This window comes from Geotrypetes seraphini, chromosome 5 (assembly GCF_902459505.1).
Source record: "Geotrypetes seraphini chromosome 5, aGeoSer1.1, whole genome shotgun sequence".
Lineage (NCBI taxonomy): Eukaryota > Metazoa > Chordata > Amphibia > Gymnophiona > Dermophiidae > Geotrypetes > Geotrypetes seraphini.
Genome location: NC_047088.1, coordinates 155,400,204 through 155,412,270, shown reverse-complemented (window position 1 = coordinate 155,412,270; position 12,067 = coordinate 155,400,204). Strand labels below are relative to the sequence as shown.

The window sequence follows — 12,067 nt, the reverse complement described above, 5'->3', positions numbered from 1 at the left end:
CTAGCCAACTCCTCAGACTTGTTTCCTGCTTTGCTAAAAATGCCCATAACCTAGTACCCTTTGCAATGTTCCTTTCAGAGTTGAAGAAGGGAGACAGCAACCACTGGGGAATTAAGGGTATGTCGTGCCTTAACCTCTCCAGTGACCAACTGCTCAATTAGAACACCTTTTTTTGTACCTTGGATATGACTGAAACAGTTCTAACTTAGAACATCCTTTTTTAGGAATGGAGGTTTCTTCCTGTTTGGTAATCGCTGTTGGATGTCCTGATTTTGAGCCTTCCCTAGCAGTGGCATAGTAAGGGAGGGGGGCAGTCCGCCCCAGCACCCCTCCTCCTCTCCACCCCCTCCTTCACACTCCTTTTCCTGCTGCGTGCATGCTCCTTCCCTTCCCCTATACCTTTTTAATTCAGTGTGAGCAGCCATCAACTTACTTCAGCGGCTTCAGCGCTCTCTCTGATGTCACATCCGGGACCCGTGCCTAGTAAGAGACATTAGAGAGAGTGCCAAAGCCGATGTGGATGGTACATTGGTGGTTGCTCACGCTGAAGTTAAAAAGGTATGGGGAGAGGTGTGCATGTGGCAGGGGGGTGGGGAAGAGGGCAGTGGAGGGGCGCCGCTCACCCTTGGTACGCCACTGTTCCCTGGCCCCACCCAATACACCCCCACAACATGCCCCCTTGATATTTGTAGATACTGCAGCAGTGGTCTTCAACCTTTTTCCCCACCCTCCTTAAAGCTTATCTTTTTGCTTAGGCATGTGACTCAGATGGTTAGATTTACCGGCTTGAGCGCTGGTGTCTGATTTTTATTTTTTTAATCTGTGTATCTTTCCTATTATTGATGTAGTTCTTTTCCTTCTATTTTATTATAACCATCTTGATGCTTTTATAAGAGAGCAGTATATAAGAATCCAATAAAATGGCCACAGTGTGAATATTAGAAAGCTCTGATTTTCAAGCTTATACATACAGTATAGTCTCAGTTAACTGGGACTCTCACATAACCAGCAAAAAAGTCGCCAGTGGGAAAAAAAATTGTCCCCCGAAGCACCATCCTGAGCTGCAAATCCTCCCTCCTGCCCTCAAGCTCCAAAACTATGAAGCCCCCTCCCTCCTACCCCGAAGCACGAGCATGGCAGCGGTCCTCGGCCGCAAAACCCTCCTCCCTCCCTAAGCTCCAAAGTGGCAGAAGCAAGCAGCTATCCTGAGCTGCGAACTTCCTCGCTCCCTCCTTATCTCCCTTCCATACCCGAATGCAGTTGGGCAGCAGGAAGAAGTCTCAAAACAGGCTGCTCATGGCCAGCCCTGGCAGGATCTTTCCTCTAATGCGTCATTTAAGCTTCAGGTAAAGTCAGTAATATCTCAAGCTTTCTTCAAATTATATCTTCTTCAGAAATTGAGAGATCTTTTACTAGTAGAGGAATTTCAGACAATAATAAGTGCAATATTGACATCGATTCTTGATTATTGCATTTGCCCTCTATTTGGGTTTGCCAAAATATGTTGTTCGGACATTGCAATTAGTACAAAACACTGCGGCATGATTAATTGTTGGTGCTACCAAGTTTGAACATGTAACACCAGTTTTGTTTCAGTTGCAATGTTGCTCATTTCAACCTGAATTGAACTTAAAGTGCTTTGTTTGATCTACAAATTGATCCATACTGTCACAGGGTGGACTCTGTTCCTAGCGAGAAAGCCTTGTTGGAAGAGGGAAATGAGGTAAAAACCCTTGAAAGTATTTCTAAGCCTGCTAAGGAGAGTCCCAAAGCAGCTCCTAGGAATGCTCACAAGCCAAGACTTCCAGCAAGGAAACTTCATAAATCTCTGCCTACAGCAGGCAGATCTGGTTTAGCTTTACCTAAGCCAGTTGTAGGGAAACAGATGAAAAGACTACATCTCCCAGCAGCCATAGGATCAGAGAAAGGAAAGAGCAGGAATGGAATACTTGGCCATACTCAAACAGGCTCAAATTGATTTAGGCCAGGTGAGAAGTTCTCTGAGAGCAGGCTACCCTAACACATTTGCAGGGAGGACTAATCAGCTCCCTGCAATGAAAGAAAAGGGAGTAGCTTTCCCAATGGAGGAGAGTCAGATCCAGTTCCAGGGCCAGCCTCAGAATGCTTGAGTACCTGATTGTAAAACCGCTTAGATAACCTTGATAGGCGGTATATAAAATCCTAATAAAAAAATAAAAAAAAATGCACACCTGTTCCAGACTCAGCAAGACAGAGCCACACAGCAAAAATAAAGCAGCAGACTACATCCACAGAGAACCAGAAAGCAACAGTCCACCTCATGGCATCAAACTCAGGAAGAGGTTTGTGATGAAGAGGCTAATGATTAGGTTGATTCTGGGTTTGTGCAGGATAGTGAAATGGCAGATAATGAATTACTTATGATATGGAAATAGTATGTTCTGATTTGCCCAGCTCTGAAAGTATGGACAAAAGCTGAGAGCCATGGCTAATATGGGAGCTGGAGGGAAAAGTAAAGTCTACCCAAGTTTATTAAAAATGTTGAAGTTTAAATACAAGCCAGAGGGGTTCTGGGGAGGGAATCTTTCCAAGCTGATCCATAGAGGGAAAATTATTTGGAGAGGATCCCACCCTTGGGGCAGTAAGCCTAACCCCAAGGGAGTTTTGCCTGGCAGAAGAAAAGCTTTTAGTTTGTTGGAATTATATTCTGGCATATTTTTGGACAGCAATTGTTTTGTTTTGGTTTGTGAATGCTGGACTCAAGCACAAGGTGATACAAACCTGACAATTTATGTGACACTTGTTTATGCTGGTGAAACAAACAGTATCTAAGAAAATTGCACCCAAAGTTTTGAACTCTTTTGTTTTGAGCCTTACAAAACTACTGAAACAACTTTGCAAACTGCTTGGCCAAGGTTTGTGTGCACTGGGTTAGGCTGCTTGCTGAGCCCAGCTGGGCCGCACCTGGTCACAATATGCAACTACCAATAGCAGTTAGCCATCTTTTCAATATGTATCAACCAATTAGGAAGTTGCACACTAAGGAACAAAATTGCTTGGAAGTTGAAACAGGTGAGATTAGGGATTTGTCGTCATTCCATGATAGCAGTTCAAGGCGTATTGCTATGGAATACTTTATCACTTGAAGTAAAGAAAGAGTCTACTTTATTGAGCTTTAGAAAATTTCTAAAAACTGAATTGTTTGTGCAATATTTTTCAGAATGCTCTGTGTTTTGCTCTAAAATTTGGTAAGGAGGAGGAAGCAGATTTGATGTTTATGTATCTTTTGTATTGTATGTTAAATTTTTAATGTTCATATTTTAACTGTGAATGTAATTGTGTAAATCATGCAGAACTATAGGATGTAGCGATTAAGAAATGTTTAATTAAATAAATAGATTCTAAAACACTTCAAGGATATATTTTAAAAACTCATTTTATTCTGTATTGTCAACAGTAGCTATTACTGGCTCTCCCAGAGGATCCCAATCAACATAAATTCACTGGATCTGTAGCCTAATAACATCCATGGAGGGGCCTAAGGCTCTGATTGGCCCAGATGCATAAGGTCCTATTCATAAAAGGGGCCTTACACAACCAGGGCCAATCAGAGCTTCAGGTACCTCTCCCGTGCATCCCAGGATGCACCAGGTAGGGGAAGGCCCACTATTTTGAAGAGGCGGGCCTGCTGGCCACAAGCTAAGGGAGCGAGAGCGGGGGTCATCGAAGGCAGAGCGGGGAAGGGGTGGTTGTGTTGAGAATGGGCAAATCTCCCACTGCCGAGGGGGAGTTGGGAGGGGGTGTTGGTTGGTGGCGGGAGAGACTGGGCATCTCTCCCACTGCCAAAGGGGGGCTATAATACTTTTGCTCAAGAAGCGTGCTTTTACTACTCTCATCAAAAATAAAATAGACGACAATTTATGATTCTTCATATATATATATTTTTTTTTTCATCAGCCACAATCAAAACACACGCTACAAGATGCACTTTTAACAGTACTGTCACTGTACCGGCACCCCTGGACCAGTTCTGATTTTTGTTGCCAAAAGCCAACGTCGCTCTTGAAGAAAGGCTCAGCGATTTTTTAAGAATCCACTGGAATGCTCATTTCAATACTGAAGAGTCCATTTGCATGGCAGTGTCTGAGACTATTAGAAAGCTCATTACAGATCGAGATAAGCCGTTTTGTTAATCCGTTGCTAAAATGCTTGCAGGCTACACTGTCTGAAAACCAGTTTAGTGATTGCGTTAAAGTTTTGAGAATCTGTGCCTGAGTTCCTATTTTCTAAATTAATGGACATGTGCTAATGTTGTCAATAGCACGCGTCCATTAAAATAAATTAGCATGTGATGCCTATTTTGTAAGCGGTAAGGGCTCAAGTGCTAATTGTGCACTAAGGCCTGGATTCTGTAAACTACGTCCCGATTGTAGGCAGCTGTAGGCATCGTACAGCTGTCTAATCAGCCAATTGGATGCACATAAAAAAAAAAAAATGCTCCCCAGACAGGCCACCTATATTGAAGGCGTCTCTGGGAGCCTAGGGAGGCCCGCAAGCCTGCCTAAGCTCATCTAAGGCTAGGCAGCCCAATGAAACCCCTCCTCCTCGGACCCCTCCCAACAAAACCCATCTCGGCCCATGTACCAAAGGCTCCGCCCATAGGAGGGGCCTTAGGCAATTGGCTAATCAGGCCCTAGGCTCTTGTGGGTTGGGCAGGGCGGGGCCATCCGGCCAACTTGCTAGGTGAGCCTGAGGGAGGTTCCAGGGAGGGGGGTTCATTGGGAGGGGTCCGGGGAGGGGGGGGATTGGGGGCATTTCATTAGGGGGTTTCAGGGATGGGTATTTTGTTGGGGGGTCCAGCAGGAGGGATTGGCGGTCCGGCAGGAGGGATTGGGCACCCTCCTGCTGGCGATCTTCGGGAAAAGGTGTGCAGTCATTAGACAGGAGGAGTTGGGCTCTCTGCTGCCATGATCGTATGTGTGTGTGGGGGGAAGGGGGGGGACTGGCAGCCGTGGCTGCTATACTTATCATGGCAGGGAGATCCCTTGACATGATATGTATAGCGGCCGCATCTACAGTAACCAGTTCTGTAACCAGCGTCTGTAACATGAACGTCGGTTACAGAATCGGGTTTATTTTGGGTGGGCCTAGGCCCGATTCTGTATAGGACGCCCTTCCCGGGTTCCTATACAAAATCCAGGCCTAAGTGACCAGCACTGGCATGCCCACTCTCCACCCCCGACTAGCCCTCTGTCATAAAAATAAAAATATATTTTAGTGTGCAAATATCAGACTTATCACAGGACCTCCCACGGTGAGCCCTTTTAAGCAGCGGTAAGTGTGTGCTAACGCTTACCCAACTTAGTAAAAGGGCTCCTTAATCAGTCTCTGGCATTTCAGTTTGCTATAGAATTTAAATTACTGCTACACAAAACATAGCTATTTTAGGAGACACAGTTAGATTCTTTTAATCTCAAAGAAGAGGGTAGGGAAAAAGTATCTTTGAATATCTGCCCCAGGCCTAATTTCAACTTGCTCTGGTTTTGCAGACTGCACTTTTCTCCAGAGCCCTTACATCATGCTTTCTTTTAAAAAGTTGCCAAGTTCAGTCTTAAGCTTAAAAATTAGCATGATGTCCTGTGGTACACAGCTCTTAATTTTATCTTCAGTATACATTTGACACAGCCAGTTAAATACTTTCCTGTACTGCATTCTTATTTCTAGCACAAATGAAGCTTCTGAAATGGAAAAACTATTATGCAACGTGAGAGAGAAAAAAAAAATTAACGGTTAAAAAGGAAAATGAGGATCATATAAATTTCAGTGTGAGAAGTATTCACAGGAACCAATAACGAAGAGCTGTTTTTATTTCCACTAAGATACTGACTGCAATGCTCACAGTATTGCCTCATATTTCAACTTTGAAGACATGTATACTTTTTGAATTAATAGGCAATGATATATTAGAAAATTCCTTTGTTGTAAAATGTATTATTTAATTGCAAAACACTGCTATTAGACCGCAAATGGGCAACAGTTAGAAGTCATTTTATAGGACCTGAAATTACCTTGTCCTTGATATTCACTTGATAATTGGTTTCAGCCATTCCCGTCTCAGTATCCAGATGGAAAATATTTCTGTGATGGAAATAAAACAAAGGGAATTCTTGTAATTTCCCATTTTCACTATACTGTTTTTATAAATTCCCAGCCACAACATGGATTTTTCTCTGCCACACAATTAAGTCCTTAGCTTCTAAAATGTAATTTAATTTAATTTAATACACTTATATTCCACCCAACTATCAATTCAAGGTGAATTACAGTAGTAACATAATAAGAGTATAACAGTATTCCACCAGATTACAATCAAACATAAAAATATACCTACCCTAAACTAATAAATGTAAATGATTTTAAATCATTTATGATCAATGACTTAAGAATATAAGAATAGCCATACTGTGTGAGACCAATAGTCCAACAGTGGTCAATCCAGGTCACAAATACCTGGCAGAAACCAAATAGTAGCAACATTCCAAGCTATCAGTCCCAGGGCAAGCAGTGGTTTCCCCCAGGTCTTTCTCAATAGCAGACTATGGACTTTTCCTCCAGGAACTTGTCCAAACCTTTTCTAAACCCAGCTACATCAACCATTGTTACCACATCCTCTGGCAATGAATTCCAGAGTAGAGAATGACATGGGGACAAATTTATCTCAATCCCAGCAAGAACTCAATTTCCCCGTCCCCGTGAGTTTTGTCGCTGCCCCTGCCCCATTCCTGTAAGCTCTGCCTTAACTGCAAAAGCCTTGAACATTTATGGTTTAAAATGTTTGAGGCTTGTGCAGATGAGAATGGAGCTTGAAGGAATGGGACAGGGACAGGAAAAGAAGTCACGGGGACGGGATGGGAAAATGAGTTCCTGCAGGGACGGGGAAAAATTAGTCCCCGTGTCATTCTCTATTCCAGAGCTTAACTCTTCTTTAAGTGAAAAAATATTTCCTTCTATTAATTTTAAAAGAATTTCCATGTAATTTCATTGGGTGTCCCCTAGTCTTTGTAATTTTTGATAGAGTAAAAAATCAATTCACTTGTACCCGTTCTACATCAGACCGCAGCTTTTTTATCCCTTGTACACTGAACTCAGTGCATTCTCAAATATTTAGTAAAAAGCAATATTTTTTAAATGCCTGTAAAATGATAGTGGGGTTTAAAAAAAGACTGGAAGAGAGTTCCATAGTTTAGCCCCTTTGACTAATAATGTCTATTCTGTACATATCAACTGATAGCAAAAAGAAAGAAGAAAACGCTTTGCCTCGAAACTACCAACAGTACAGCAGAAGAGGCCAAATCAACTGATAAATATGCCCAGGTCTGACTAATTTCAATTCATAAACCAAATGAAGACTTCCCTGAAGGACATACTGTATATTATTGCAACATCCTTAAGAAAACTTGTACATAAACCATACAGCATTTTAAAAATAAAAGTTAACATTTTTAAACTCAGTCCTAGCAATCAGTGGCAGTCAGTAAAGCTGGGTCAGGTAAGGTGTCACATGAGCAGAAGAGGAGTAGCCTAGTCATTAAGGCAGTGGCCTGAGAACCTGAAGAACTGGGCTCTATCAAATACAACCTCCATGACTGCAGGTAATCCCCCTAGCCCCCCACTGCCTCAGGTAAAAATGAAAATAAAACCCCTTAGCTTATGAGTCCACTAGGAAGCGATCAGAGACAAGAAAACTTTGTTTAAGGAATGAAAAAGGACAAAAACTGGAATAAACACAAACAACATCAATGCAGGTGCCATAAGGCGGTAAAAAGGGCCAAAAAAGACTTCAAGGAAAAAATAGCCAAGGAGGCAAAAAACTTCAAGCCGTTCTTTTGATATGTTAAGGGGAAATGACCAGCGAAGAAAATGGTGGGACCATTGGATGACCATGAAATAAAGGGAGTGCTAAAGGAGGACAAAGCAATCGCCGATAAACTGAACACATTATTTACGTCTGTATTTACCGAAGAGGATATACACAGAATACCAGAACCCATCAGGCTATATGCTGGAAACAAAGACGGGAAACTGACAGGGTTGGCGGTCAGGCTAGAGGAGGTATGTAGGGACCGGATGGCATCCATCCGAGGGTCATCCAGGAACTGAAAGGGACTACTGCTGGACTGCTTCAACTAATAGCCAATCTGTCAATTAAATCAGGAAAGATTCCGGAAGACTGGAAGGTGGCGAATGTAATGCTGATCATCAAGAAAGGTTTGAGGGGAGATCCGGGAAACTACAGACCGGTGAGTCTGACCTCGGTACCGGGAAAGATGGTAAAGGCGCTGATAAAGGACCGCATCATTGATCACCTTGACTGACACGGGCTGATGAAGGCCAGTCAGCACGGTTTCAGCAAAGGCAGATCATGTTTGACGAACTTGCTGCACTTCTTTGAGGGAGTAAACGGGCAGATAGATAAGGGTGACCGGGTCGACATTGTATATCTGAATTTTCAGAAGGCATTTGACAAGGTTCCACATGAACGACTACTTTGGAAAATTGCAAGCCATGAAATTGGCTGGAGCATAGGAAACAGAGAGTGGGAGTAAATGGACAATACTCGGACTGGAAGAGCATCACCAGTGGTGTGCCGCAGGGCTTTAAGCTTGGACTCATGCTCTTCAACATCTTTATAAAAGATCTGGACATTGATACAATGAGTGAGGTGATTAAATTTGCGGACGATACAAAATTATTCAGAGTAGTGAAGACACATGGGGATTGCGAATATCTGTAACATGACATAATCAAGCTTGAGAAATGGGCATCGACATGGCAAATGAAGTTCAACGTAGATAAGTGTAAAGTGATGCATGTCGGTAACAAAAATCTCATGCACGAATACAGGATGTCTGGGGCGGTACTTGGAAAGACCTCCCAGGAAAGAGACTTGGGAGTTCTGATTTGCAAGTCGATGAAGCTGTCCACGCAATGCACAGTGGCAGTGAAAAGGGCTAGGAATGATAAAGAAGGGGATCATGAATTGGAGAAGGTTAGCATGCCGCTGTATTGGGCCATGGTGCACCCTCACCTGGAGTACTGCGTCCAGCACTAGTCGCCGTACATGAAGAAGGACACGGTACTATTCGAAAGGGTCCAGAGAAGAGTGACTAAAATGGTTAAAAGGCTGGAGGAGTTGCCATACAGAGAGACTTGAGAAACTGGGCCTCTTCTCCCTTGAAAAGAGGAGACTGAGAGGGGATATGATCGAAACATTCAAGATACTGACAGGAATAGACTTAGTAGATAACGACAGATTGTTCACCCTCTCCAAGGTAGGGAGAATGAAAGGGCACTCCCTAAAGCTGAAAGATTCCGTACAAACGTAAGGAAGTTCTTCTTCACCCAGAGAGTGGTAGACAACTGGAACGTTCTTCCGGAGTCTGTTATAGGGAAAAACACCCTCCAGGGATTCAAGACAAAGTTGGACAAATTCCTGCTAAACTGGTCTTTGACCTAAGGGCTGCCGCGTGAGCAGACTGCTGGGCAAGATGGACTACTGGCTGACCCAGCAGCGGCAATTCTTATGTTCTTAGGGACAGAGAAAGTACCTGTATTTTAAATCATTTTTTATTCAAAGCATTTTCATACAACCGAAAGGTACAGAAACGTAATCATTACCTAAAGCAGTGTTGAACCTTTTGATACCTATGGACTGGCGGAAATAAAATAATTATTTTCTGGATCGGCACCGGTCTGCGGACTGGCAGTTGAAGAACATTGGGCTAAGTCGTGCCCATCTCCACCCAATGTCAGCCCCAGACCCCGCCCCCATAACAGTACTAATTGTAACACCAGTTTTTCCATTCATTTTTCATATATACACACACACAATATAATCATATTAACAACATAATGGTTAACCACAAAATTAAAATACACAAAGCACACTGTAAGCTTTTCAATATTCATTCCTACTAGAAAACAGATAACCCCATGCAAATGCAGGACCAAAAATAAAAGTACTAATATTTACAAACAAACCCTAAGATGTAAGACTCTGCAAGCAGTACAACCCCAGAGGAAAAGAAACAAATGCATTTCTTCATGAACAGACAGCAGATATAAATCAATCACTAAATAAAAAATTAAAAGCATTCCCCCTATTGTTGTTGTCTCTCTCCCTCCATGCTGTGCCTTGCCTTCTTGCCTGCCCCTGGTGTTATCTTCGGGCCGGTCCACGGTGCGATCAATGCGACGTCTTCGGGCCGGCTCCCTGAGTGCTGCATTGCACAAAGCTGTGGGCAGCAGCTCCTCATGTGCGTTCCACGTCTCATCTGGAAGTCTTCCCCCTGATGTTGTGACATCATAGAGAAGAATTCTGGTTTAGGCGCAGGACGCGCGTAGGAGCCTTTTCCCATGGCTTTGTGCCTAGATCAGTTTGGACATATGTTTTCATCCCTCCAGTGGTCATTTGGTCAGTCTGGGTACTTTTTGGGCACATTCGTTATTAAAAGAGCCTAGTCTCATAATACCCCGCACTCCCCCAGTAGTCATTGCCCCCTTCTCACTTTTTGATAGCCTAGAAAGAAACAAAAGGACCTAGATGGGTGGAGTTGAATTATAAACCTTGAATAAATTCCAAAGGACTGTATGACCAAACCAACTTGGGATTCTTGTTCTACGCTGCAGTAAGATGTGAATGTGTGGACTAATAACCACAATAAAGTCCTGCAAATCTCTATAGTGGCTGATCTCGGATGAGCTATCAATGTAACCATGGTTCTAACACTGTGAGCTGTGATATAACCCTCCGGAGTCAGCCCAGCCTAGGCACAGGTGCAGGAGATACAGTTCTCTAGCTATTTGGATAATGTGCATTTACCAATGGCTATCTCCATCCCATTGTGGTCAAAAGAAACAAAGAGCTGGGTAGACAGTCTATGAAATTTAGTTCACTCAAGATAGAAGGTCAAGGCTTTCTTGCAGCCCAGAACATGCAGTGCCTTTCACCTTGATGGGCATGTGGCCTGGAAAAAAATATTGGCAGCAAAATTGACTGATTAAGATGGAATTCTGATACTATGTTACGAAGGAACTTGGAGTGAGTCCACAGTACAACTGTGTTTTGATGAGATCTATTGTAAGGTGGATTAGCTATGTCCTGTAGCTCACTGACCCTGCAGTGACTACAATCAAAAATAGGACCTTCTAGGTCAGGTACATAGAAACATAGAAATAGACGGCAGATAAGGGCCCACGGCCCATCTAGTCTGCCCACCTTAATGTCCCTCCCCTACTTCAGATGAAAGGTGTCAATAGCTCACAAAGTGCTTTTATCAGCTGGGTGAGAACAACATTGAAATCCCATGACACTGTAAGAGGCTTGACCTGAGTAACAGCAATCCTCTTATAAGCAAACAACTAAAGGTTGAGCTCCAATTGCACTCCAACTAAGGTATACCTTTTTGGAGTTGGTTTTTAGGCCAAACTAGGAGAAGTGTAGAAGGTATTCAAGCAGCTTTTGTAAAGGACAGGTGAAAGGATCTATAGCCTTGCTCTCACACCAGACAGCAAACATCCTCCACTTATAGGTATGCAGCCTTCTAGTGGAATATTTCCTGGAAGACAGCAAAACTCTGGAGATATCATCAGGCAAGAGTAAGGAATCAACTTCTTGCCTATGAACATCTAAGCCCTGAGGACCAGAGGCTGAAGGTAGGGGGGTAAGAGGGATCTCTCATTCTGAGTGATAAGGGTCAGAGCGCATGCCAGTCTCTACAGATTTTGGCATGCTAGTTTCAGAAGCAGTAGGAACTATATTTGCCTTGGTAAGTATGTTTCTCTGTTTTGAGTTTCTCTGAGAGGTACTACATGTTATCTATTCAGAAAGCCCTTCCCCCAACTGAGAAAATAGGCATCCAAAGCAAGTCTGCTGTATGATCCCAGTCTGGAACAGTACTAGGGGACTTTTGTTGTTAAGGAGGGTAGAAAAGGGGTCCACCAACCCTGGGTATAGGGCTCATCTACATTAGACCCCTAGCCTAAGTTGGTATAATCCATCGTGGGGAACATGGAGGGCCGCCGCGGA

At 43.3% G+C, this 12,067-nt stretch overlaps 1 protein-coding gene across 4 annotated transcripts in view; it reads right to left on the bottom strand.

Annotated features, from left to right (window-relative positions):
- SPATS2L (spermatogenesis associated serine rich 2 like) overlaps positions 1 to 12,067 on the bottom strand; it is a 155,160-nt gene that overhangs the window by 115,403 nt on the left and 27,690 nt on the right. For 3 of the 4 annotated variants that reach the window (XM_033947028.1, XM_033947032.1, XM_033947029.1), the window contains exon 2: positions 6,048 to 6,117. In XM_033947028.1, coding sequence (XP_033802919.1) covers positions 6,048 to 6,086 — 39 coding nt within the window. In that variant the 5' untranslated portion in view covers positions 6,087 to 6,117. Of the gene's footprint in view, positions 1 to 6,047; positions 6,118 to 9,657; positions 9,679 to 12,067 lie in introns of those variants that run through there. The other variant, XM_033947030.1, reaches the window with a different exon arrangement.